Source organism: Pelodiscus sinensis, chromosome 3 (genome assembly GCF_052426305.1).
Source record: "Pelodiscus sinensis isolate ZL-2025 chromosome 3, ASM5242630v1, whole genome shotgun sequence".
Classification (NCBI taxonomy): domain Eukaryota; kingdom Metazoa; phylum Chordata; order Testudines; family Trionychidae; genus Pelodiscus; species Pelodiscus sinensis.
Window position 1 is genome coordinate 112,755,823 of NC_143054.1, and position 27,968 is coordinate 112,783,790.

Consider the following 27,968-nt stretch of genomic DNA (forward strand, 5'->3'; position numbering starts at 1 on the left):
TTCTGCACAGCCTTTAACATCTAAGGGCTGTGTGATGAAGAAGCAGGTTGACCCTTCTCTCAAATTGTCTGAGAGGGTAAGGTCTGGGATAACCTCAAGTGATTGCCATCTCTTTCCGTATCTTTGGCACTGAAGCCATCTTAGTGTTACCCAAAGTTTACAGAAACAGACAATAACCGGTCCTACTGGCAGGCTCAAGGGTCTGATGGGCATGGGCACAGAGTCATGGGCACTGAAGGACAGGAGTTGGCACTCCTCTAAAAAGAGGTGCACGATCCATGAGGCTGCATCACTAATGCCAGTGGTGGCTGAACTGACATGAGATGCCCATTTCTGCTGGTACTGTCACTGATGCCGGGACAATTGGTAGAGGTGAAACTTCATCATCAAGAGACCTCCACATGTTGGCTGCATCAGACTCTCCTCCTCTCAGTACCAAGATCTCTGCATCGAGCCTCTTAACCAAACACAGGAAATATCCCCATAGCCATGCCATGCTCCTCTGCCCTCTAGCGAGAGTTCAGACAGTACCCCAGAGGAAGTTGTGTTGCAGTAATTCTTCCAACTCTATATCCTACTCACTACCAGCAGAGCCCAAGGATGCACTCACAGATGGCTCCACCCTGGTATGGCCATGCCAGGGTACCACCATCAGGATCTGTGCCACCACTATCCCATGGTCATATTGGGACCCTTGGGTAAACATACTACTGGAGTTCTGAGCTTACTTGAGAACAATGTTCCCTCTAATCTTTTCCATCCAAGTGCAGATTTTTGTGTCCATGTGTGGAATAAATTTTGTGCACACCAAGGCATGTGAAAATGTGCACCACCAATAGAAACACAAAACTGTGCTGTAGGCGCTCTGTTAATCAATTGGGTAGCATTTGATTTTTTCCTGAGTGGCTGCACAGCTGCCAAGCTTACAGAGAACACTGCCCAAGAACCTTTATGGCACAGTCACCCAGCCACACCATTCAGGGCTTTGGAACCATCTCAAAATTTAGAGGAACAGAAAGCCAGTTCTGAGGAGGAAGAAACTCTGAGGACCATATCTTCCTCCTCCTCCTCCTCATGCCTTTTCCATCATTTTTGGTGGACAAGTTTTATCTCTTTCAGGGACTGGCAAAAAGGGAGGCACACATTCTTCCACATTCTACCATCAATTTATACCTTCTATTCTTCCACCTTCTTAAACATCACCCTTCCAATTAATGAGGCCATTTTAAGCCTGGTAAAAGACAAAATGCCCAGGCAACAGTGGACCCCAACCTGTAAGCAGGTTGACGAAAAATACATGTCCCTGCTAAGGAATTTGAATTCCTATTTTCCCACCTGCCACACAGCTCCATTTTGATGGACACTGTCAACTCTCATGGCTAACAACAAACATGTCAAGGGCTTCTCCCATGACAGGGCTTGAAAGTGCCTTGATCTGTTTGGGAGAAATGTGTACTTCTTGGCCACTCTACCATTTTGTACCACCAACTAGCAGGCCCTGATTGCAAACTATTACATAAACTACTTGAAACTGAATGACTTCATTGAAAAGATGCCAGAAGCACTGCCTGCCTCATTCAAGGCCATTATCCAGGAGCTCCAGTTAATGGCAAAGACGTCACTGCAGTCTGCCCTTGAAACCTCTGACACAGCAGTTAAGTCCATCTCCATGGCTGGGGTGATTCAGAGAGCAAGTATTATGGCTTCGTTTTTTGGGATTCTCAGAAGAGGTGCATTTCACAATTGAGGACCACCCCTTTGAGAGGGTGAAGCTCTTTGCTAAGAAGACTGGAAATCCTCTTGGATAATGGCCCTCCTGCCCAAGGCAGTTTAATTTCACAAGCATATACATATTGTTATCTACTGCCTATTTGTTTCTAACAGGCTCCTAGCCAGGAGGGAGGCAACTAGCTATGAAAATGTCCTCCTTTATGTTGCATGACTGCATAGATGAGATAATATATAGGAGACTATATAGAGGGTCAGTCCTTTTTGTCCACTTTAATTCCTTCTCCATATGCTCCATGGACAAATGTGACTATAAGCAGAATGCCCTGTGTCAGCAGAGTATACTGACTTTATAAGTCTAAAATACTCTTAGAGTATGTCTACACTTGCGCCCTCTTTCAAGTGAGTGATGCAAATGAAGACATTCAAAATTACAAATGAAGCCGAAATTTAAATATCCCGCACTTCATTTGCATAGTCACGTTATGGCGCTATTTCGAAATAGCATGATTTGGAAATAACAGACGCTGTTAAGACGCAGTTATTTTGAGAGAAAACCCTTCCCTTGAAATAACCCTTGTTCCTCATACAATGAGGGGTTTACCAGTTATTTTGAGAGAAGGGTTTTCTCTCAAAATAACCACGTCTTAACAGCGTCTGTTATTTTCAAATAGCGCCATAATGCAAATATACAAATGAAGCATTGGATATTTAAATCCTGGCTTCATTTGCAATTTCGAATGTCTTCATTTGCATCCCTCTCTCAAAAGAGGGTGCAAGTGTAGACATACCCTGAGAGAACAGTGTGCATTGCATCAGCTGCCCATCCTGAACTATCTATAACCAGTTCACACAGATGTCTTAAAAGGCAGCTAGAAGGATACAAAATTCACACTTTTGTCCTATGACAATAAAATTTTGTGTAGTATGCAGGGGAGGATCATTAAAGCCAAGGAAGTGAATGCTCTTATTTGCCTCTCATAAAATGGGTTAACAAAATCACTTGTTGCCTAGTGCATGGGCAAAATTTCCTTTCTGCTCCTGTGAGTAGTGGTTTAATGAGTTCCTGCTGGAGCCTGACAAACTGCCTTGTTAACTTCTGTTAAATGTGTGTTGGGTATGTTAAAAGAATGATTAAGCTGTAAATTCATTCAGGCTTTCAGCTCTGAACTTCTCTTTTGAAAGATAATTCTGTTCAGTTTCAACTGCTACCCTGATTTACACTCCCCAGCTGCGTCTAGACTGGCAAGTTTTTCTGCAAAAGCAAATGCTTTGGCAGAAAAACTTGCCAGCTGTCTACACTGGCCGCTTTGAATTTCCGCAAGAACACTGACGATCTAATGTAAGATTGTCAGTGTTCTTCCGCAAATACAATGACTCTCCCGTTTGGGAAAAAGCTCTCTTGTGCAAATGCTGAGAACCGTTTTGCGCAAAAAAGCCCCGATGGCGAAAATGGTGATCGGGGCTTTCTTGTGCAAAACCACATCTAGATTGGCACAGATGCTTTTCCGCAAAAAGTGCTTTTGCGCAAAAGCGTCTATGCCAGTCTAGACGCTCTTTTCCACAAATGCTTTTAACAGGAAAAACTTTTCTGTTAAAAGCATTTGCGGAAAATCATGCCAGTCTAGACGTAGCCTTTCAGTGAAGACAGTGGGCCAAATTATTAATGCCTGTTGTTATGGTATTAAAAACAATAGAATTAAACTAGGAGTTAATTTGGCCCAATGGGACTGCCCGAGGTGCACAGGGTAGTTCCTCAGCACTACCAAATCTGGTGTAGTAATGGTACAGAAAATGTGGAGTTTATTATAAGTATAATGTTACTTGCCTCCATACTTGAGGCCAGAATCTTTGCCATAATTTAGGCATAAGCTTTTGAAACCTATCAAGCAGCAGCAGTTCTGCGTTTCATTCAGTGGAGCTGTAGGTTAGGTAACTATAGCAGTTGACAGTAGGCTTAGCCACAAATTCTTGCTAAAGTATGAAGCAACTTCTTCTTTTAATTTTTTTAGTGTTATGTACTTATGCCCATAACTTCACAGTAGAGATACAGTAGATCAAACTGTAGTATTTAATATCATATCCTACTTCATTTCTCCCATCGGCCAAGCTCAGGGAGTTGTTATCCAGTTGTTTCAGTGCAAATGCCTTTTCAGAATGGATGAAGTCTGTGCCATGTGCAGTCATTAAGCCCTTCCAGGCTAACAACACCCCCTCATCATAGTTCTTCTTTTGCCCAGTGGGCTCCTGATAAGTGTCCATTTTCCCATGTTTTCCCTCATTCCTAGGGCTGTATTCCCAGTACCTCCAGGCCCCAAGAAAACTGTCCCCTATTGCAACCTCATACCCAGGTCCACTGACGTGGGGGCAAAGGGGACAGTTGTCTTGGGGCCTGGAGGTTCAAAGTGGCCCAGGGCTCCGGCCGCTGCTGCTGCAGTAGCGGCAGTGGTGGCTGGAGACCCAGATCCTTTTAATTGCTGCTGAAGTGCTGCTCTGTGCGTTTCTGAGGCCTGGGTGGGGGCACACAGTGATCTGGGCAGTACTGGGGGCTAGCTGGCCCTGTCCCTTCTGCCCAAGGCCCCACCCCTTTTAGGGGCATGGAAACACGCATCCCCAACTTGCCTGGGCTCTGCGCTGGCTGTCAGCCCCACTGCTCATCTCAGGATTCCATAGCTCCCCTATACCAGGGTTTCTGTGTACCTCTCCTTTTTTCTCCCCCCTTCAAAATATCTTTCCACCCTTTTAGGTTCAAAAGGATGGGCAGATGGCTATTTCCATTTCTTCTCTCCCACCATGGGACAGGCCTTGGGGAAGCAGGATGCATGGCGTGAGGAGGAATGAAGTTTCTCTCTCTGTCTCTTCTCCCTCTGCCTACTGCTTAAGCAACTGCCCCTCACCTGTGTTAGGTGGCTTCCATAAAGATAGCTAGCAAGAAACACCTTTTTTAAGTGCTAGTGTTTTTTCAATTTCCAGTTTTCATCAAAATCAATGGAGTTTTGTTTTGCTTTGCCTGACCAGTCAGAAAATTAAAGTCATTTAAAGCATTCAGAAACAGCTCCCTTCAGTTTGAGGAAGTTTTGATGCTTATACAACCAGATGACAATATAATGTAAATATTTTGGACCATGCTGTTTATTTTAAATAGAAATTTGATCAATAAGATATAGAGATAGGCACAATTAGTCTTTAACAAAGCTATGTCTCACAATAAAAACAACAAGAAGTCTTGTGGCACCTTAAAGGATAACAAAATTATTTGAGCATAAGTTTTAGTGGGCTACAGCCTGCTTTGTCAGATGCATGCATGCTCCAGCACACACAAGCTTATGCCCAAATAAATTTGCTAGTCTTTAGGGTGCTATACACTGGCACCTTAAAAACTAGCAAATTTATTTGTTGTTTTTGCTGAAACCAGCCCAGCTACCCCTCCGAACCATATCTCACAATGTATTTGTTTTGTATTAAATACACTGTATTTAAGTAATATGCAGAAATGACAGTCTTTAAGGTGAACCAACCAAAATAAGACTTAAATGACCAAAAGGACAGATGATCTTATGGTTGGCAGTTGCACAAATAAATTTTCACGTGTGAGGCAATCCTACTAACTTTGTCACTGAGGCATAGGGAATCATTAGGTACTGTTACAGAAGTATATACAGATGGCTTGTATGATTTTATTAATTGGTATCTACTGGTGATTGTCTATGCAAATGAATCAAATGACTTCATGTTGCTACATTAAACAATAACAGAACCATCAAGGACCATGAAAAAAATTTACATGAAGATTATGTTCTAACTTCGAAATGGACATGTTTGCAGACAGTCAAAAGTGATAGTAAAAGTTTTAAAAAAACCCACAAAATTGTGCAAAGTTGGAACAAACTGTGATGGGGCACAGAACATAATTTGCTGGAATAGGTTGCTGACTGGAGCAAAGCCAGTAGGCTTCAATGTATGGGTCAACACATCTTACACAAACAGGTATGACACAAGATGCTTTGCACAAAAATCTTGAAGATCCAATGTTGCAAGATGCCATACATGAGACACCTTGTTTTCTCATTGGATGGTTAAAAAGGACACTACTTGTCCTGGCTAGACCTTTCAAGAAGAAGCCACATTTATTTTCTGATTGGTCCTCATATTAGCTCGCCAAGAAGAGGAACCCAGCCATCCTATGCAACTGAAAATATATAAAATCCTCTGTACTGTTCAACATGTTATTTCCTGAAGCCAGAACATCTGAATGAAGGAGACTATGAACAGGACTTTGACCAGCCAGCCTACAAGAGCACCCTCTGCTTGGTAACAGCTAAAATCTTCTTGTTGACAAGCAGCCTGTGAATAGTCTTTTAAATGCCTATCTAAGGAAACCACTGTGAAATCTGGAAAGAGAATAAGTATTCAAATGTCATAATATCTGGAGTGAATTACCTGAGTGAACTTTCTATTTTGAGTAGCCATCTGTTGTAACTGACAAGCTGAGCTAGAGAACTTGCCTTCATGCCAGCTCCAACTGATAAGTAGCAAATAGCTTTTGTACATGTACTGTTTACCCAAGAAATAGTTCTGTTATGCAAGGCTAAATGCTTTTCAGAAATATGTATCTCACCCAAAACTCGCTGCATGACTAAAATCTCTTGTTACACTAACAAGTTAAATGTTAGTTGTCTAGAAGTGACTGTGTTGAGTCTGGAGAAATTTATTATACTTACTAAGCTTAGTGCTGCTTGTATCGGGTACTGTGCTTCCCAACAGCAAAAGTTATCTGTGAGAGAAACTGGGTGTTTCAAGAAGTTCAGTCCAGAAACCACACAGATATTCTTGTAAACAGAACTGACAGCTTGGTAAACAAAAGGAAGAAGCAGCTTTGAATTGACTTGTAAGCTACATGGTTACCTCTGTTGAACTTTGGGTTAAAGTAACATGAGAGTCTACTAAATTGAAATTCCAGGGAAATTAAAATATCTTCAAAATTATTACCTTCATATTATGTTCTCAGTGTAATGTGTGATTGTTTTGAGTATTTGCAGCTGGCAAAGCTTGGCTTCTTAGCAAGATAGTTTTGGGCTGAACTGACAATACTTTGATAAATTAAGTAACCTGTGTAGTTTCTGAATTCTACTTAGAATTGTTTTGGTTGGTCTAATGTCAGCAGTTCTATAATTCCACTAGCAGATAAACTTGATAGGAGATTAATAAGGATCTACGTTTAAGGAGCCATGGTTCCATGCTGATAACACACTCACTTGCCCACATAATTGTAGAACTAATATAAAATTTTGCCTTTGTTTAGGGGGGAAAAAAAGGTAAGAAAGCCTGAAGTTAACTGAACTGATTTTTTTTCTTTTGAAAATTGTAACATCCAATGTTAAGTTTAGTTTTTGACAGTGTATATTATAATATAGCCATCTTTATTTTGGCTTTTGTATTTTCTTATCCACATTAGAAGTTATTTTGACTAATTAAACTCATAAGTTTATAACAGTTCTCCAGGCTATGCTTTAACGAAGAAACTCTGATCCAAAGAACAGTGAAAAACATAGTAGCAGTAACTTGGTTAATTAAATGACTTGCATATTGTTTTGTCACTTGTCCTCATATCCAAGAATTCTTGTGCTTTTATTGAGCTCCTGAAACTTACTCTTAAAGACTCTCAGAAGTTGTCTCTAAGTTAGAAACCTGTTCAGTAGGTGCCTTGTCTGGATTGTGTGTTTAAATCTCTTCTCAAAGTTATTAGTTTACATCATGAGCAGCTATCACCCAGAATAAGTAATTTTCATATGCTGCATCGTGTATTGACAGAGCACTAGAGTAAGAAGGGATGAACTTTTTCATGTAGAAATAATAATTGATTTTGGGCGAAGTAATCTTTAATGTTCAGTTTTCTGGTCGTATCTTTGTTTCTCCTTCTCTCTCCATTTAGTGCATAAGTACTTGTGTTGCAATTTTTTTTCCATCTGCATTGACTTCACAAAGACCATGATCACCCTATTCTGTTGACCAGGATTTGAGGAGAGGACCACCATCCTCACCATGAGATCTTCCTTCAGGGAACAGGATGGTCCCCATCTCTGCCACAGATATGCCTCCCACAGATTGGGCAAATATCACTGCTCTACAGCCAAAATGCTTCTGAAATAAATGTAGTCAAACTTTACTAATTCTGGGTCACTTGAGAACGAAAATGATGCTTAAAATTGTTGATTGGCTCTAGTTTTCAAGATATGCTATTGGGTCAGTATATACGACCCTTCACTTGCGAATGGCGGAGGATAAGTGAGTTATAAAGGGAAGGTATCTCAATTTAAACCAGAGATGACTAAAATACATCTTTGACTGAATCTATGAATAAATCTATGACTGGGTTTGGACAGTACTTGCTTTTTAGGTAAACAATGAATGATGCAATCTGAAGCTGGTATTGCGTCATACATTATATGAATTGCATCATGTTATTCCTAGAAGTCATGGATGATGCAATCATAATGAAGCTTACATCACTCTGCTGAACAAATTGCCCTATATCAGCTCTAAAAATCATAGTGTTGTGCTCTTATTTGTCAGTGTTTGATTTTGCAAAGGGACATATTTCTGTTTAGCCAAAGTGAGCAGAGATGCCTCGTACTTGTGTGAACAGTGCAGATAACTTCTGCTATGTTTGTGGTGAAGTGACTTTTGCATCACAAAAGTGTGGTATAACCACTATGGTTAAGAAAGCCTATCACCTTTATTTTGGCTGCAAAATTGGAGATCAGGACAAGAGATGGCCACTACACATATGCTGCAACACTTGTGCAACAAATCTTCGCCAGTGGTTGAACAGGAAAAGGAAATCTATGCCTTTTGCAGTGCCAATGATTTGGAGAGAGTCAACAGATCATACCAGCAATTGTTACTTCTGCATGGTGCCTCAAGTTGGGAAAGGTGTGTCAAAGAAGAAAAAGTGGACTGTGCATTATCCAAATATTCCATCAGCCCAGTACCCCACGGAGAAGGACTGCCGGTTCCTGATGCACCAGAATCATTCTCACTTGAGTCAGATGAGGAAGTGGATGAAACTTCTGGTCCTGAACCATCAGTGTCCCAGGACCCACATTTTCTCCCATCCTCCTCCTCTGAACCACACCTCATAACACAAGGTGAACTGAATGACCTTGTCAGGGATTTGGAACTACCCAAGAGTAAGAGCTGTTGGGCTCCAGACTACAGCAGTGAATCTCCTGGCAGGTGATATTAGGGTTTCCATGTTCTGTGACTGTCAAAAGGATCTTGTCCCATTCTTCTTCACGGAAGGTGATCTTGTAGCCTGCAACAACATCGATGGTGTGATGGCAGCCCTCAACATTGTTCACGATCCAGATGAGTGGAGACTGTTCATTGATTCATCGAAGATGAGTCTTAAAGCTGTTTTGCTGCATAATGGCAATGTTTTGCCATCAATTCCAGTTGGTCATGAGGTCCATATGAAGGAAACCTATGACAACATGAAACAACTTTTGAGGTACATAAACTATGACCAACATCAGTGGCAGCTTTGTGGCGATTTGAAGGTTGTGGCTCTCTTGCTTGGTCTGCAGACTGGATACACAAAGTACTGCTGTTTTCTCTGCGAATGGGATAGTCGTGCAAGAGATTCCCATTACATCAAGATACTTGGGCCACTCTGACAGTCTTTGGAGCCTGGGAGGAAAAGTGTTCAGCATCCACCACTTGTTGAATCAAGGAAGATTTTGTTACCACCCTTACACATCAAGCTGGGTCTGATGAAGAACTTTGTCAAGGCCATGGACAAAACACAAGCAGCTTTCAAGTACCTCTGTGGAAAATTTCCAAGGTTAAGTGAAGCTAAGATAAAGGAAGGTGTATTTGGGTATGTCTACACTACCCCCCTAGTTCGAACTAGGGGGGGTAATGTAGTCATACGGAGTTTCAAATGAAGCCCAGGATTTGAATTTCCCGGGCTTCATTTGCATAAAGCCGGCCAGCGCCATTTTTAAATGCCGGCTAGTTCGGACCCCGTGCCGCGCAGCTACACGCGGCACGGACTAGCTAGTTCAGATTAGGCTTCCTGATCCGAACTAGCTGTATGCCTCATGGAAGCCTAAACCGAACTAGCTAGTCCGTGCCGCGTGTAACCGTGCGGCACAGGGTCCGAACTAGCCGGCATTTAAAAATGGCGCTGGCCGGCTTTATGCAAATGAAGCCCGGGAAATTCAAATCCCGGGCTTCATTTGCAACTCCGTATGACTACATTACCCCCCCTAGTTCGAACTAGGGGGGGTAGTGTAGACATACCCTTTGTTGGTCCTCAGATTCGTGAATTTCTTTGAGATGATGCATTTGACCATGCACTGCATGGCAAGAAAAAGACAGCATGGAAAGCCTTCCAGTTAGTGGCAATAAATTTTCTCAGAAACAACAAGGCAGACAACTACAGGTTGTTGGTGGAAAACCCCCTCAAGGCATACAAAAGCCTTGGGTGCAACATGTCACTAAAGATACATTTTTTGCACTCTCATCTAGATTTTTTTCCACCGAACTGCGGAGCAGTTAGCGACGAGCACGACGAGCGATTTCACCAGGACATTGCGACAATGGAGAAACGCTATCAGGGCAAATAGAGCCCATCAATGCTTGCAGACTATTGCTGGGCAGTGACAAGAGATGCTCCATTTAATGAATACAAGAGACAAGCCAAGAAGCGCCGAGTAGACACTGAATAGGACTAAACTATGTACATAATAGTTTTTTGCCTTTTGTTTCATAATAAATTTTATTTATATAACCCTTTTGCTGATTTTTAAAGTGTTACATAAACAGGACAGGTGAAATATTATCATGTAAAGCAACCATAAACACATGAAAAGACCTAGGTTTACAATTTATGATTAAAACTCTATCTACACAATATACATAGACGTAAAATGTAAAAACTTAAATATCTTGGAAACAGTAGCCAATCCGTTGTTTTTAATTGTCATATTTGAATTCAGCACATCAAAATACATAATAAATAGCACATTTTATCTCTGAAGCAGATGACTTCTAAAAATAGTACTCTGGGGTTGACAAAAGACTGGAGGCATCAAGATGGAAACATTGTGCTTTAGGGTAAAACACTGGAGCCTTCTGCCTACTGTCTGATTCTGTTGCAGAAAAGCTCCAATGAAACTTCATTGCAAAGAATTCCCCAATTATCACAGTTTCTGGACACATCTCACTCTTCCAAGATCAGTTAATGCACCCTTAGGGTATGGCTTAGATGTCTTCTGAGTTTTACACACACGTGTGTGTTTTGCCTCTCTGAAAAGCCTTGCCTTCTCTTTCCCAACCCTTACCAGAACAATCACCATTGTCGTAGAAGGCTTTCCTTGGCCACTAGACAGCAAGATATAGTGATGACTGACTGAAGCCAGGCTGGGAGAGACAGTGCAAAATGGCCTTTCCAAGAAGACAACCTGGAGAATGTTCTGGTCCAAGGAAGTTAAAAGGCCTGATTCCTCAGGCCTGGTGTAGACAAAGCTCATTAATTTTAGTGAGTTTTGCCTTCATCAGATTGTACCCCAAGTGTTTTGTGAATCTTTGTTTAAACTCTAATTTCTTCTGTAAGAAAACTAAAGCATTTCTCTTGTAAATTATTAAGAAATTCTTCTGAATCAAATGTCATCTTTGCACAGCCTCCCATTTAAATGGAGATTCAGGTATGTGACAGGGTTATAATTTGGAAGGAAGGAGACTAAGAAGATACATGCTTTTCTCAAAAGGAGCTATGTTCTTTTAAGCTCTTGCAATTTTATTTCAAAAGAGTGTGTATTGTTGGAAACAGGAAATTGTTTTAGTTTTCAGTGGACTAAGATGAAGCATATGTTGGTATCTGACAAGCTGAACTATTTGACTGAAGTTATGAATTCTGCTCTCCAAGAGCATAGAGTTCACCACACTCCAGTTTCTTCTTTCCAAGATGTGGTGGAATAGGAATACTTAATCTACCACTCTTTTTCAATTGCTGCTGTAGAACTAAGACCACCCAGGCTTTTTACCTTCCTGAGTGTTGGCTGAGGCTGTGCAATGACTTTTACCAGAGACTCTGAAAACGTTCTTTCCAGATTTCTGGAACCTTGCTTTTCCCTTGGCTACACACACAAAAAAAAAAAAGAATTGCAGGCTTTCATAACTGACCATTCTTGAGAATAACAAAACCAACAAATGCAGCTTTCTATATGCCTGAATCAGTGTATTTACACAAAAGCTGTTTCTGATTTCCATGTTATGGAAATTGTGTATCAGAGATCGGGGGTACAGAGAGAGCCATCAAGTAGTGTTTAAAGTATGCATAATCATCCAAGGAACTCATTGAATTGATTGTTTCCTGCACAACAGACCAGGGCTGCTAATTCTTAATGTCTAATTCAATACAGTAATTTTGCTAAATTGCAAATTAAAAAAAACCTGAAATATGGTTCAAGCAAGTTTATCTGTTCTTTGCCTCTGAACAATGCCTTTATGCAGACATCTTGCCCTACCATGTCCCGTGTGTCTCACGAGATATTCTGGCAGTGCAGCTGTTTTGTTTTGTGGTACCTGCAGTGTCCAGGCATAGGGATGGTGTTATTATCCATGACAGCATCATCACAGGGATCCACTAGTGCAGTGGTTCCCAAACTTTTTGGCATCACGCCCCCCTTTTTGATTTCTGAAAAACTTTATGGGGGGAAGGCTGGGTTGCCTCGCATGCCCCCCCCAAGGACCACGTCCCCCCCAGTTTGTGAACCCATGTACTAGTGGAAGAGAGCTTATGTAGCAGTTGTTACACCACTCTCCTTCCACCATCCCTGCTGAGAGTAGATGGGATGGAGTCAGAGCATGGATGTGATGCTTAGGCTTACTTCAGATTCCAGGTTACAGTGTCAATACCCTGGGTTCCTTGCAGCCAGCGTAACTTGAAGCAGCTCACAGGCTGCTCTGAATTATGCTTAGGAACTGGCTGGGCACCCAGCCTGCCCAGGTCAGGGAAGTACAGTGTCCTCCTGAGTTGTGCTTTGTACGCCTTCTCTACAGCCAACATTCTAAGCTACTGTTTGTAAAGGTGAGTGGCTAGTTCAGTCCCCATGGCTGTCAACTTCTCTGCAGAGATTATCAACAACTGGTGCAAATTAGTACCAACTGTGACAATAATTTTACTGGGGTAGGCCTTTGTATGCTAGAAATTGGGCTGGGATGGCCATCTCATTTTAGAAAGGCTATCAAATGGTTTTTCAGTACTATAGAATGGTACTGAACTCAAATGAGTAAGCATGGTAGCATTTCGTGAGGCAACAAAATATATTTCTGCAAACACTCAGTTAATGACATCTGGTGGTCTGTCCTGGAGGAACTAGATTGAGACTATCACAGTTGATTTTATCTGTCACTTGTAAGCTTCTCTGAAGTGTCTGTGTAAGCATCCATTCTCGTCTCACCTCTGTACAGGAGTAACTCAGGAGTATCTCTGGCATTGGTTTCACCCATATAAAATCAGTGAAAGAGGAGAATTAGGCCCATTGGTCTCAGTACATTTTTTTACTACTTTAGTTCTAAGTAATGCAGAGGCCATAAGTCTGCTTGTATATATTGAAGCCTCTCTATTCTTCTTTGCTGTCTCTCTTAACACCATAGAGTCTAAAGTTCTCCTCAGATAAATTAAATCTTCATGATGAAGTTTCTAGTCTATTTCATGAGCCTTTTGATCTCCCTTCCTCAGTAGACCAGGGTTTCTGTAGGGCAGGTGCATGAGTTTTTGTTTGCTTGTTCTTCAGCTCCCTTCGTTCCATTAATTTTTGCAAGAGCAGGGAGGAAGACAGGGTTTCCGTTGAAGGGGAAATATAAGAGAAGGGGAACAAAATTAACTTCGTTACAGAAGAAAGCACTGAAGCTAATGATTATTCTGCATGAGTGCTTGAAGAGTTAGATAATTTCCATTAAAAATCTTTTAAATACTTTATTTTTAAGGAGTGTGAGAGCTTGCTAACCTTGTACCAAGTTTAAGACTTCTATCCTATCTACTTCTTTTTCCTGAGGAGTCCTCTGCAGCCCTCCTTCAAATCACTTCCATTTCACCTATTTTATACCCTCCATTACTGAGGCATTTAATTGCAGTCACTACACTCTTGCCAAAGTCAGGACTGAGTTTAAAGTCCATCAGGAGAAGACCATTTGTGATCCTGATAGGAGTACATTAGGCTGTGTCTACACAGCACCCTTAGCTCAAAATAAGCTTATTTCATAATTTGGCACTGTCTATACAGCACCAAATTTTGAAATAACTTGCTATTCTGAAATGCCCCATAATCTTTGTGAAATGAGGGTTACTAGGAAGATGGAATAAGCCCACCCATTATTTCGAAATCTATTTCGAATTAACAGGCTGCTTCAATAGACACGGAATAGCAATTTTGGGATACATCAAGTATCCCAAAATAGCTCCACAGTGAAGACGTACCCTTAGTGTGAAGCAATGTACAAACCTCTCCTACTTTCCAAAGATGAGCATGCTTTTTCTGCAGCGCTCCAACCCTATGCAGAGAGGGAAACTGGGTAGATCTAATTTTGCTGTGCCATCTGTTCCTTTTTTATAGAGTTTGTTGAAGTTTTTCCCTAGTTGATGCTGTCAACAGAATGGCAGGTTGAAACATACCACCATCTATTTTTTTCTCTTAGACTAAGATGAAGCTTTGCCAGCTGCAAGCGTTTTGACGTTTTGTAACGCTTGATGTGTTGGATGATGAGTTTTCAGATTGGTCATAAAATTTTAAATAGAATAAGCCCTGAAATGTTGTCAAAAAAAGATTGTAGCAGGCTGATAGTTAAGAGACAAGGTTTCCTGTTACTTCTTGCTTCTCTTAATAATTTTCTTTTCACTTGCAGAGGGAGGTTGAATTGGCAAAAGCAGCACTGAGCAGAATATAATTAAGACTTCTTTGTTAATTAGACAGGCAAAGGAGATTGGTGATATTTGCATCGGTTGATGGTTTCTTTGTGGTAGGTAGATGAAGTCTGTGGAGTTACTTACCGGATGGCTGATGATGTTGACACATTCACATTGCTTTCCTCTGGTTTGCTGGTTAGGAATGTAGCATAAGAATGTGGCTTCTTCAGACATCTGTAAAGGATATGCTTCCATTGTACCTTAACTCACAGTCTTTTGAATAACTTCCTTATTGACGTGTGCATGTCTAAATGCAGAGATGTGAGGACTAAATTTCCTTACATGTCTGGAATTCTTGGACGTGTGTTTGCATCTCCCATTGACTGTCCCATCTGTGCTCTATCTGCCCTGCTTTAACTGAATAATTAACAGTAAGTAGCCAACTTTAGGAAGCATATTTTCTTTTAAATTCTAGTGGTGGTTACATTATCATTTCTCTTGAATGATGGTGAGTCATGGATCTGCCTGCCAGCATGACAAAACACAGCATAAGTAATATAATTAGGAAGGGATCTTATCAAAACATTTGGGCATATTGGGCCAAATCCCAAGATGTGCTGAGCACCCATAGGAGTTGTTGGAATCTGTGGGTGCTGAGAGCTCCTCAATACACATTTTTGGTTGTATAGTTTGCATTTTGTTGTTTACTTCTGTTTCCTTTTGATGCAGATAAAGTTTCTGCAAGTTAGAGAGAGCTTGAATATTAAAACCCTTCTCCTCTGTAAATGTAACATTCTCTGAGAGAATTTTCTTTTTTGGGGGGGGGGGATGCGGAGGGGGTCAGGCAGGAGAGAGGATATACAGTACACAGCTTTTAGACTTGTTGCTGATGTCACTGCTGCCTGTCTGACCTTTGGGACCAGTTCTGATGGCATACAGGAGCACAACTGAAGGATGTTTTGCTGTCATTGCAACAGGAAGAAGTAAGAGGATACAAATTCGAGACCAATTGGTAGGCCATATCCTTCCTTCCCAGTGTTAGCGTGGTATCCAACTTTTAATAGGATGTGTAATGTTCTAGACATGGCTCCTTCCCTGGTAGTGAAGCTTTTTTGTAATCTTTTAAAAATAATGATTTCAAATTTAAATTGTGGCTACACCCTGTGCTGCTAATCAGTCAGGCCATGTTGTGCTAATGGTAAATATTTGAGGTGACATAGTCATTAAACTCAAAAGACAAAACACAGGGGAAGGGTCCGAGGGAAGAGGCAGAATAATCAAGCAAACTCTCTCATAGAATTCATGTTTCTACTTTGTACCTGACTACTCTATTTTTCTTGTCTTTTCTGTATTTTTTTGGTTGGAATTTTGATCCTTGCCTATTTGTTCTGTTAATTTTATCTGTTTCTCATTTAACTTTATATCTTATTTTATTTTTTTCAGGTTTTTTTTCTTCCTTTCTTATTTGCCATGGGCACTCTGCTTAACATTTCTGTACAGCACCAGTTCATGCAATGAGCATTTTTTTTACAGCAGTCAAGGGGACATTCCCTCTCTTCAGCAAGTAATTAACTGAGGCCCTGGTCCTGCAAAGGCATCTAGCCCCACAGTGTGAAGTCCCACCCAAGTCTGGTGTGTTTATAGGGATGATGTAATTGCTTCCTTGCTTTATGCTGGTAACTTATGTTAGTCTAGCTACATCGCGTGGGGCTGTGGATTCTTCACACCCCCGAGCAACAGTTATACTGACCTAACTGCTGGTGTAGACAGTGCCATGTCAAAGGCAGGGCTTCTCCCATCAGTCTCTCAAAGTGGCAAAATCCTGTGCTGACAGGTAAACCCACCAGTTGGTATAAAAAGAGGGTTTTCTCTCAAGCTCTACTCTGCTGCTCTGTAAGTGGAGACAAGTTTTGAAATAAGCTAGTGTGAGGGCAAGAACCTGATGTCTGCTTTGCATTACCAGTGTGTATTCATTCAGCATTAATGCAAGTGACTTAAATGGTAAGCGAGCCAAAGGCCAAAAGAAGTTACTTATTCCAAGAAGAGATTCTCTTTTTGGCCCATTAAGTAATTTAAAACCAAGGCCTGTCCTAGAACAGCATGTTCATCCAAAGAGAATGGTTTTGTATATTTAATCACCTTGATTGGTCGTCCCCATCAACTGGCACAGTCTCCTGATGAGGCTACATTAGAAAGCATGCCATTAGCAAGAACGAAGAGGTTTATTTTTGTAGATCAAATGTGCATGTTACTTCAGATGCTCTGACTTATCCAGCTGTGTTTTTCCAAAGCAGAGCTTCCACTCTGAAGTTTTTCCATTTCTTTTTTGTGCTGTTCTATATAGGGGAACTATTGTATTATGCCCTCCCCCCAAATGACCCGAGTACAAGCAGAGAGCATTGACAAATGAAAACAAATTGATTCTTCTCCCTCTCATGTATAAGTCCCTAAATGATGGTTGATTTTCTTTCAAATGCAGATTTTAGCAACGTGCCTGATGTCACCGCTGGCCTGAAGAGGAGCAGTACTGATGGCACTTTGGACCAAGTGCCACACAAGCAGAAGATGGACCCACCTTTCAGGGTAAGAGAATGTCCCAGGTCTAGCAGTAATACACAAACAAAATGGGGTCATTTTAACATGACGCTCTGCAGCCTACAGAAAAGCGGGGCTGATTATATGCCAGTTTGTTTATATATTTTTCTTAGTAAATTAATTTATTGCTTCTGATCCTGTAGGACTAATAGTATTAGCTTGAGGCCAGCTTTGACCTGTAACATCTCTGGGGCATAGCTCTTATTCCAATGGTATCGTCATGTGGACAAATGGGAGTAAGTCAGAGTTCACCACATTTATCTTCACATGTCACTTAAAAATGGAGTTTGAGCCTAGGACTCGAGATGATAACTTAGCATTCTAATCGCTGCTCTATTTGTGCCTTTTAAGTTGGTTAGCTGTTCTCTGAATGTCTGTTCTTTGTGCTGTTGTTCCAAATAGTTGTTATAACTTTTTAGGGTTGCGGTGACCACAGCAGCAGTTATTTACTCTACAATGGAGAGGCCATTGGTTCTAAGTGCCTGGATTTTTGTTTTTGTTTTTGATTGCCTGGCCAAAAGGGATACACGAAGTCTGATTTTTAGAAGTCTTGAGCATTCACCATTCTCATGAATGTCAATTGAAATTTTGGGTGCTCAGCACTTCTTTTAAGTTTTTCTTCCTGGGCACTCAAAATCAGGGGCTGCTTTTGAAAATGCTCATCTTGATAGAGATGTTTTTTGTTCTTGTTCCCATGATGAGCTTAAATTTGTGAAACTGGAACCTGTATACCAACTGAGTGATTGGCTGTTTTAGTGCAAGAAGGGACTGTTATGTATTACACAATGCCCTCAAGTTTCCTCTTTTGTGGATTTGGTTGAGTTGAGCTTTGCAGTTCTCTCAGAGGAAGTATGCTCTTTTTATTTTGTTGATGAGTGTGGTGTATCTCAAAGCAGATGTTGGATGATACCATTGTATTGCACTTCTGGAAAATTAAGATGTGATGGTTTTCATAACACTAGAACATGCTGTTTGTGCTAGTTCTACAAAGTACTTAGTAAAAGAGCAAGAAATGAATGAAAATACATTAAAAAAACCTGAGAAGAATACGTACAAGCAGTGGGCTATACTGTACCTCTGGGCTCTAGTTCAGGCTATGGCTAGTGGAGGTGGGCAGACCACAGGAATTCTCCACTGTAGCTTTTGGAACTCCTGTCTTGCCTGTTTCAGCCCAGTGTGTGGAGTAACCTCTATGGGTGCTTCTGCAGCCCATCCATCGGTGCAGTGGTGTACAGGGAAACCTTGCAGAGCTGAGTTATGTGCTGTGCAGGGATGTGTGGCACAATAGAGCCAGTTTTTCTCCTCAGCTAGGTAGCAGACTGGTCTAATTCCCAAGAAGCAGTCATGGAGCACGGGTCTGATTTTTCCCCTTAAAATACATTGTTGACTCACTTGGGACAATGTGGAGGTGCTCTGCCCCTGCTAGGCGCTTTGAGATACATTGTGCTTTGGGGATCAAAGCAGCTGCTCCATGTATACTGCTTTCTGAATTCAGTGTTCTTGCCCATAAGGGAGAGGCACTTGCCGTGGGTGAAGTTGGTCCGATTCAATCTTGTACTCAGGGGAACCGCTTTTAATCCCTTTGTACCCTTCTCTCATTTCTCCTTGCAGTCCCATCTTCTGTAATCTTACCCAGGGGAGTGTGTGGTAGAGGAGGGAGAACAACAGTTCTGGAATAGTGCAGAGAGATATACAAAGCAGATCACAGGCTGCTTGAAGGACGACATTCTTGTACTTTTGGTTTGTCTTTATAGGGAAATAAGAAACATTTAGTTGCCAACATGAAAGGAACAGACTTGTTTGCCAGAATAATTCCTGATGTCTTTTTTTCAAATACACTAGAAAATGGGAAATAGAGTTCAGTAGGATATTGATACACAGAGAGCACTTCATTTATAGTAGTTATTGGATGGGATAAGCTACTGTGATCCTCTAAATTATGTGCCACTATTAATTCCAAAAGAGCTGGAAGGGATCAGACAGGTTTACTCCCTGATAACTCTCCTTCATAAAAATCTTTGCAGTGTCTACCTGTTATACCGGTTCCTCGTGTGTTATTTCCCAGATGATATTGCAGTTGGGGTCTTTGATTGATTGGAATACAGTAACACTAACATTATTTTTAAGAGTTAATGGAGGGTCTCCTAGCTTTCTAAAAGCAGTGGAAAAAATGGCTTAGCAATCAGATGCAGTTTGATTTGATGAACCACAGCTGTAAACGAGTCATTGACAGCCCTACAATTTCTGCAAATGGTTTATAATTGATTGCCTTCTTTTGGTTGGAGGGTGCCTATTACTGTCAGAGCTCTTTTTACGACCCTGTCGATGTTTCTAATACATGTAGGATTCTTAAAACCAGTAAGTTAGAAAGTAGAATCATTGTGCACATTTGGTGACTGGAAACAAAAAGTGGCTTTTGTTTTTAATTTAGGATTGATCACCATATGAACAATAGGCACTACTAATAAAAAGCTAGTACAAGAAAATAGTGCAACCTCCGAAGGTGTAGTATCTGTTTTTGTTTTGATGTTTTTCTTTGCCTTGTATATCTATGTATGCTAATTTGATGCATTTGTATCAAAGTACAGTTGTAAGTATATTTCAGTATTATGTAATGTTTCAGAAGTATGGGGGTGAGAGGAGGCTACATATGCAAGTAGAGCATTGTGAAGAAGACGTTGATGGTGGTAGGTGGTTCAGAGCATATCTTGGCAGTTTTGGGATTACTTGATTGGCGGGTGAGAGACAGAGAAAGAGAGAGAGAATGAATGTTCATTTCCTAACAGACAACAGCTGTAGATGTAATCACTTGATTTATGGAAGCAGAATCCTTTGAACTTTGGTTGAATTTTTCCTAAAACTGGTAAGTAAGCAAACAGCAATATGAAAGCTAAATTCCTAATATAAATCTGTATGTTTGCTTATTAGATTTTATATTTATTCTTTTGGGGGTTTTATTTTTCATTGTAGAACCTTTTTCTCGCAATAGCCTAAGGGACAAGAATAATATTTGATGAAGAATGCACTGAAGAGGGCATCCAAATGAATTTCAGAGATGCACACTATTTCGGGGCAAGAAAATCTTTTGTCCTACGTGTACTATATTGACACTAACAATCTTTCATTCATTGTTTTAGTCCAGGAGACAGATGAATGAATACACTGAAATAGTTTTGTGTCTGTCCATCAATCTAAAAATTCATGCGATAACAGGAAGATAATGAGTTACTTAGTTACAGAAAAGGAAACTTCTTGATATACTCTAAGAAAATAAATCAAATAAGTAAACATCTGCTCTTGGCAGTTCTGTAGTTTTGGCAGTTTTCCTGTCTCTGAGATTCCTAATTTATACCCTTTTAACTATCCTCCTTTTATTTATTTATTTATTTATTTATTTATTGCAATAAATGTTACACTTTTAACATATTCCCTGTCAATACGTTCTCAAACCGTGTTAAAATATTGTTTATATGGCAGTGAAATGTAACCGTGGCAGTTGTTGTTTCTGCAATATGTAGGCGTATTGTTGACATAAGAATAGAAGACCTTGAAAAATCTGGGAATGCAGCATGATTGCTGATCGTTACATTTAGCTGTTTTTAATCGCTTTGAGATGTAATTCCCTGTGTTTCTGGTGTCCACTGAAATGCTGATATATTAAGAATTGCCAAGGATCAAGTCCTCCATACATTAAAGTAACATAAGCTGCATTTTGTATTCAGTGCCTTTTATGTTTAGTTACTTTTATTTTTATTCTTATGTCATAGTTATCAAAAATGTGTCCTGTAAGTTATTGTTTATATTCACTGGAAATATAACGGTGCAGTTGCCAGCTTCTTTATACTTACTGTGTATTTTTTGTAGATTCTTTTAATGCATTATGCATTTTATTTTGTTTAAAAAATACATCATGTTACAAAGAAGGTACCCCTCCTTTAAGGCTTTCTTTAACACTAATGCAATCTGACTTTCATCTCCTCTAAATCTTTTGAGCATCATCAGAGAAAAACAAATTAAATCTGAACAAAAAAAAAATGAAAAGAAAAGACCCTGATGTAAGCATTCTCTCTCTCTCGCTGGGATATTAGATATTTGTATGTGTGTTTGTGAAAGTAGGAGAGAGATGTTTTCAGGTCTGATATTTACCAGGCGATAATTAAAAAAGACCAGAGTACAGTAGATTTTAGTCTTCTCTTCATAAAGACATATTAATGAAGCTGGTTTGCTATTTTTGTCCTCGAATTGATTGCATGTCTCCAGCTTCGCCAAATAGTTGTTAATGCAGTGTGAAAACCTGTTGGACTACCTTATATATTATATGTGTTCATTTGAAAAAAAGTCAGTGTGTTCAAAGATGTATGATAAAGTGTTTATAAGAAAAATGGTTATTTTAATGTATTTACAAAGCCTATAAAAATAGTGGAATGAATGCAACAATTCAGAATAACATATACCAGCCTTTTCCAAAACTTGTTAAATGAAGTGGAGCATATTTAGGATACTATCTTTTGTGTGCCTAGTTCGCTGAATACAAATAAATGCAGATGGCATTTCATGTTAAGGATTATCAGTTCTTTGATGCATCTTTTAAAAGGGCACATCAAAATGAGTTGTCTAAAACAGAAATATGATCAGAGCAGTTATACTACTCCCACTTTCTTTATGAGAAAAACACTACAAATAAATGCCTTCTAGCTTTTGCAAAATGATCCATCTGATGCTGAAATTGTACTTATTTCTTCAGAACCTAATGGATTTATTTATTGGTCGACTTGAAAAAAATGTCAAACACATTAAATTATGGACTGGCAAATGTTTGGAAGGTTTGAAAAAAAAAAAAAGCCTTCCCATTTTGAACTGTTTTTGAAAAAATAGTCATTTACCAAAAATAAGAGAACTTGCTAATTTCGTTCCGATGATGAATAGTAGATATTTTCGTTAACTCTGCCTGTTGATAAGCTTCTGCACATTTGCAAATAGGTTAGGAGACAGCAATTATTGCCCTCTATACATTGAGGTTTGTCATCCTACTGATTCCACATGGGAGGGACCCTATATTTTCAGAATACCAGAAGGTAAGTGCATACCTGTTCAGTATGCAACTTGCAAATACTAACTTCGGCAAAAACAAGTTTTTGGAGTTGTTTTTTCCTCCCCAAAACTATCCAAAATGTGCCTGCACTTATGCTTCTAATTTTCATATATAGATATGCTGAATGGCTGTGTAAATGTGCATCTCTACGTTAATAACCACTAACATCTGGCCATTTGCACATGCAAATAAACAAATTGTACATGCAATCTCACCAAACATCTTTGCCAGTCAGGCATATCATTCCTTGCACAAAGTGTGCACAGTCCTAGACTTCCGACACTTAGAAAACATCGTTAAAAGGCAGAATTTTATCTGTGTCAACCTGTTACTTTTTAATAGTGATCCTCATAACACATTTCTTCAACAGATATGCACTTAGATAAAGAAAGGTTTATGCACACATGCACGTACCCCTCCTTTTATTGTTGAGGGAATTCTGTGCCTCCCACCCCAGAATTATGCACACAGTTGTAAAATTCTCCAAATTGTATTTGTCAATAAATAAATGTGGTTCCAGCATGGCAGTGGGGAGCACAGGCCACTGACTGCACAGAGGTGAGAGATCACCCAAAACCACCACCACCACCCCACCTCCGTTACAGAGACTTGGCATTGAGGCTGCACTGACCCTGACACAGTGCAAGGTCTGTGCCTGACCCAGAAATATGTTGGGCTCTGCACCTCTGTACCAGGCACGTCAAGGGTGGGTGGGCAGGCTCATCCCGGCAGGATTCAAGTGTGGAGGGGCTTAGTGTGGGGGGAGGGTCCAGAGAGAGAGGTTTCTGTGTGGGGCAGTCTGGATGCTCCGTGGGAATTCTGGGTACATGGGGTTCCAGGTGCAGGGGCAATGGGAGTTCATAGGGAATCCAGGTGAAGGTGATAGGGGCTCACTAAAGGGAGGAGGTCTGGGAAAATAAGGGTTGGTATGAGAGAGAACAAATGATGGAGGGAGAGGGGTTGTAGTGAGTGGGAGGGCTTAGGGCGAGAGGCGGGGCAAGGGCATTCAGTTTTGCACAGTGTGCCCACATGCCTCACCTCTTTTTCCAAATTATGTGTCCATGGGCATCCCCCATGTGGCTTTCCCTGCTATTTTATGCAGGGAAGCACAGAAATTCTCCTGGGGGAAGAAGGGGTTCTGTGAGTGCATAGTCCCACAGAATTTCCACAGGAGTAGCTTTTGCTAGTGCATTTGGTGCTAATGCCAGTGTTTGGAACGATGGCCCTAGACTCCTAGAAGCTTCAATCCTTAATTTATTACACAATAGGTAAAGCATAGGCAACAGCAACACAAACTTGTCTAAAAGGTGCTAACAATGAATTCCTGAAAATATCTGAAATAGTTACTTCATGTATTAAAAAAAGAAGCCCTGCACTTGAAAGATGTTTAACTTTCTTTTGGTTCATTATGTCTATTCCTATCATAAAAAGTCACTTTGCATTTATAAATGTTGTGGCACATTCATGTGATGGTGGATATTTTGTGGCCCTTGTTGTTAACCTGGCATATCAGTGTGCTGAGAGAATCCCTTATCTCTACCGAGGCTGCCTAAATGCCATGGTGTTGAAATGTCTTCATTTGGAAACGTATGAACACCATCATATTCTTTGAGAGACAATGTTATTAGATAGTGTTACTATCCATTTAGCCCACATTCAAACATAGGTGAAAGCTTCTGAAACCCATTGCCAATCTCATGGACCATCCAGTTCCTCCATAAACACATTTTAAAAAGTGTTGTATGTTTGTTTTGGAGGCAGCCACCATAGTTGCCATGGAATTGTGGAACCATGAGTAATTTCCTCAGCAGGAAATTAATAAAATCATATAACAAATGCAGAAAGTATGAGAATCATTTTGCAATCCAAGGGAAGGCAAATGGCTGTTTGTAATGGTACATACATTAACTTGTTTCCCAACAGTTAGTGCATGAGTATTGTATTCACAAAGGCATTTACTGTGTATAAGTACTAGTGACCATTTTGGCATAATAAACAATGACCTTTCTGCTTTGGCTATCAACACTTATAAATTGGTGTCCTCCAGTTATGACGAGGAGGACATGTATCCAGTAGAAACTAGAAAGACGCCACTAATTGAATTTGTGTATAGGATATGGAAGGATTTGCTTTTAATCAGTAAATGTTAGTAGCTGTCAGATTTTCCCTCCACAAAAAGCTGAATACAGAGAAGAAAAGTCAGTTTTAAAACCTTATCCTGTGTACAACATACATGTCATCAGCACAAATATGCCCTTTGATTTAATCCAGGATGTGGATGCATGATAGCAGTAATACATTGTTCAGGCATCTGATTGTTTCCAGAACAGAACTTTTCTCGGATCATGACAAATATTCTCCTATCTTGTATCTCAAAAATTTCCCCAGAAGAATATTGATCTTTAATTTTAAAAAAAGTGAGAGAGAGGCTGAAAGACAGACAGTTTTGTGCAGCAAAGATTGTAAAACTCCTGGCTGGCAAACGCCATTCCCATTATGCTGAACACATGAACAATAGGCATTAATTCAAATTGAAAGAATATCAAACTGAGATGACCCAGGCTTCAACAGAGGTCTCTCTGGGAGGGATGATATAAAAGAAGGAAGAAGCCACTAGTTTTCCACACAACCCTGTACACATTTTATACATTGAGGCAGTTCCAGGAAGTTTTGTTCATAGGTACAGTTTTTTATTGGCAATTGCAAAGCAGAGCTCAGGCAGTGCACGCGTGCCCAGCATATCATTAATTTCAAGAGAAATAGCTGCCTGAAGCTTTTGATCGCCATCAATAAGATATTAGGGTTTTTTGTATGGTGAGAAATTTTCTTTAGGAATTGATGAGACCCCAGAACTAGTGGAAGAACCAGCAATTATCTTCCTTGCTTTTTTTCCAGCAGGGGCAGGGGACCAGTTGTGATCATAATTCCCATGAAATCATTTGTTCTTCTTCAGTGCTATGTGGGCAACATTCCAGTATGGAATCAAGATGTATTGGGAGAGGACAAGCTCGTCTAAGGAAAGAGTGTGTTTATCATTATTGGTTTTCTCGGTTCAGTTGTGCCTTGAAGGCCTAGTTTTGCACTGAGAGCATTACACAGCCCCGTGGGGAACTCTAAAAGCTACTGTACTACATTTCCAGATGGTACAGCATGTGCAGAATGGAGTTGGAACCATGTTTCTGGCATTGCCTCTCTCCTTTTGGGATAGCTAGCAGTTCTGGTAAGCCAGGGCTGAAATCCTGCCCCCAATGAGGTTAATGGGAGTTTTGCTGATGACTATAGTGGAGCCAGAATTTCACAGTCCCTGCCCTCTTGTTCAAGGGGAGACGGTAGCTGTGTCTGACACCCACACAAGGTCCCAACACTTGGCCTTCAATGTGCATGAACTACTTAGGAAAGGACTTTCTAGAAGTTCATCAACAGCTGCTGCAAATCCCAAACATTTCCTGTCTGTTGTGTATAGCAGTGATCATGCAATTCAACCAGCATGAATGAGAACCATGATGTTGATGGATGTGTAATTCATTTTCCACATGAAAAGTAGGTGACTTTCAAAGAGCTCATGAGCAAGTGTGTGAACTTGTGACTCCTTCAGTGTGCTGTCATGCTGGTTTTCCTGGTTTGAGATAGGAACATTCCCCAGAAGCACTGGGCTGAGAGTTTCTCATTAATGAAAGACAACTCAAAGAAGGAATAAAACAAACATATCTGATATTTGCATGTGACAGAAATCGACACGAGCTACATTGAAATGTATCTTTCCTTTCTGCTACTCTGGGAAAAATCCCCCAAATTTCCATGTGCACTAAATATTCTTTGCCAGCTATAGCGTACTGGATTCGTTCTTCAAGGATGAGATGTCAGTCAATTTTAGAGACAATAACATTCTGCACATTTTTGGCTTGAGACAGAAGCATTTAAGCACAATTTTGTCATCTCCCTGGCTCTTGATGTACCCAGCAGGGACAGCCTAACAGCAGTGATTGAATACTGGAGAAAGAAACATAGTTATTATTGTGCACTGCATGTCGGCACAGCACCAATGATGTCAGAGTCCAGAAAGAGAATCATTCCAGCCAAGTGACACACACCAGTGTATCTCTTTGAATTGCGACATGGTTCAAAATGGGGAGCTGTTCATACAGAACTGCAGAAAGGAAGAAGACTCGGGGAGCTATAATCCCTCCACGAGTGGCCAAATTTTCCTTAGATGGTAGTGTGGCAGTAGCAAGGCTAGGGCCGTTTCATCACCTCGGAGGTACACTAAGTAACTAGGCCTGCACTCTTCTATATGCAGGACCTGCAAGTGTGATAGGTCCTTTCATATGCCATTAGATGGCATGGAGAGGATGGGTACCCTATTAAGCTATCCGTCCGCTGATGCAACTGTCATAGTATGGCTGTTGAGAACTTTCAAAAGGTGAAGTAAACTGATGACCTTAGAAAAAAAAATCAGTAGTTCAGCATCTATATGAAAGGGAAGATGGGTGAGTAAAAATTATCCAGTCAGAAATTAATAGCTTGAGAAGCTTACCACTATTCCTCCCCCCACCTGGGGGACAATCTGTTTTTGGTCACTCTGGTGCAACCCCAGCAAGCTTCTATGTTAATTGGCATTATCAGTAACAGATTGTGGTTATATCAATACCTTGTAAATGTTGCAGCAAGGCAGAATATTTATCACCAATCAATTGCTGATTTTTTTTTTTTTTTTTGGAAACCACGTAATCCTCAGATAGGACTTGATTTCATTGATTCCTTTGAAATCAGTGGGTTTTGGATCTGTCTCTTATAGTCTTAACTGAGATTCTTGCTGTCATAACAAGTGCTTCTTTTAATGAACCAGCTGAAACATTACTCTTCCCTATGTCTAAAGAATGTGAATGACAAAGCTAAGGTATTTTATAAAGGAGTGCAACTGGAAAGTGTTAAAATCTTAGTGATTATCATAGTTTCTCATTCAGCAACTAAGAATTTTCTTTGACACAGAGCAAAGATCTCTGGGCATATGTATGTAGAAGAAAGAATTCAGTATTTTGTGATGCTTGAAGATGTTTAAAAAGAAATATTAATTGATATAAAATATGGTGAGATCATAATGTATCTTTAAACTTTCTAGGTTCTTCATTTGTCAACTTTGAATAAATAACAGAATCTCAAGAGATTTTTAAAAACATTTGATGCAAAATTAAAATATTTAAATTGACAATCAGAAAAAACAATTAGAAATAATGATTCACATTATCCATCAAATCTGTGAGGAATAAAAGACCAAATCTCTTGCACCATGGCTGCGTCTAGAATGGCATGATTTGGCAGAAAGACTTTTAACGGAAAAGTTTTTCCATTAAAAGTATTTCTGCAAAAGCACGTCTAGATTGGCACGGATGCTTTTGCGCAAAAAGTGCTTTTGCGCAAAAGCATCCGTGGCCAGTCTAGACACGATTTTGCACAAGAAAGCCCCAATCGTCATTTTAGCCATCAGGGCTTTTTTGCACAAAACAGTTCTTCCCTGTCTACACTGGCCCTTTTGCGCAAGTATTCTTGCACAAGAGGGCTTTTTCCCAAGCAGGAGCGTGAAAGTATTTGTGCAAGAAGCACTGATTTTGTACATTACAAAGTCAGTGCTCTTGCGCAAGT

The 27,968-nt window shown here is 40.3% G+C and overlaps 1 protein-coding gene across 5 annotated transcripts in view; it reads left to right on the forward strand.

The window, feature by feature from the left end:
* The window catches only part of TIAM2 (TIAM Rac1 associated GEF 2), a 185,355-nt gene that overhangs the window by 121,784 nt on the left and 35,603 nt on the right, over positions 1-27,968 (forward strand). For 3 of the 5 annotated variants that reach the window (XM_006114983.5, XM_006114984.5, XM_014569522.4), the window contains exon 15: positions 17,121-17,224. In XM_006114983.5, coding sequence (XP_006115045.4) covers positions 17,121-17,224 — 104 coding nt within the window. Of the gene's footprint in view, positions 1-5,586; positions 6,040-17,120; positions 17,225-18,109; positions 20,100-27,968 lie in introns of those variants that run through there. The other 2 variants (XM_075924484.2, XM_075924485.2) reach the window with 2 other exon arrangements.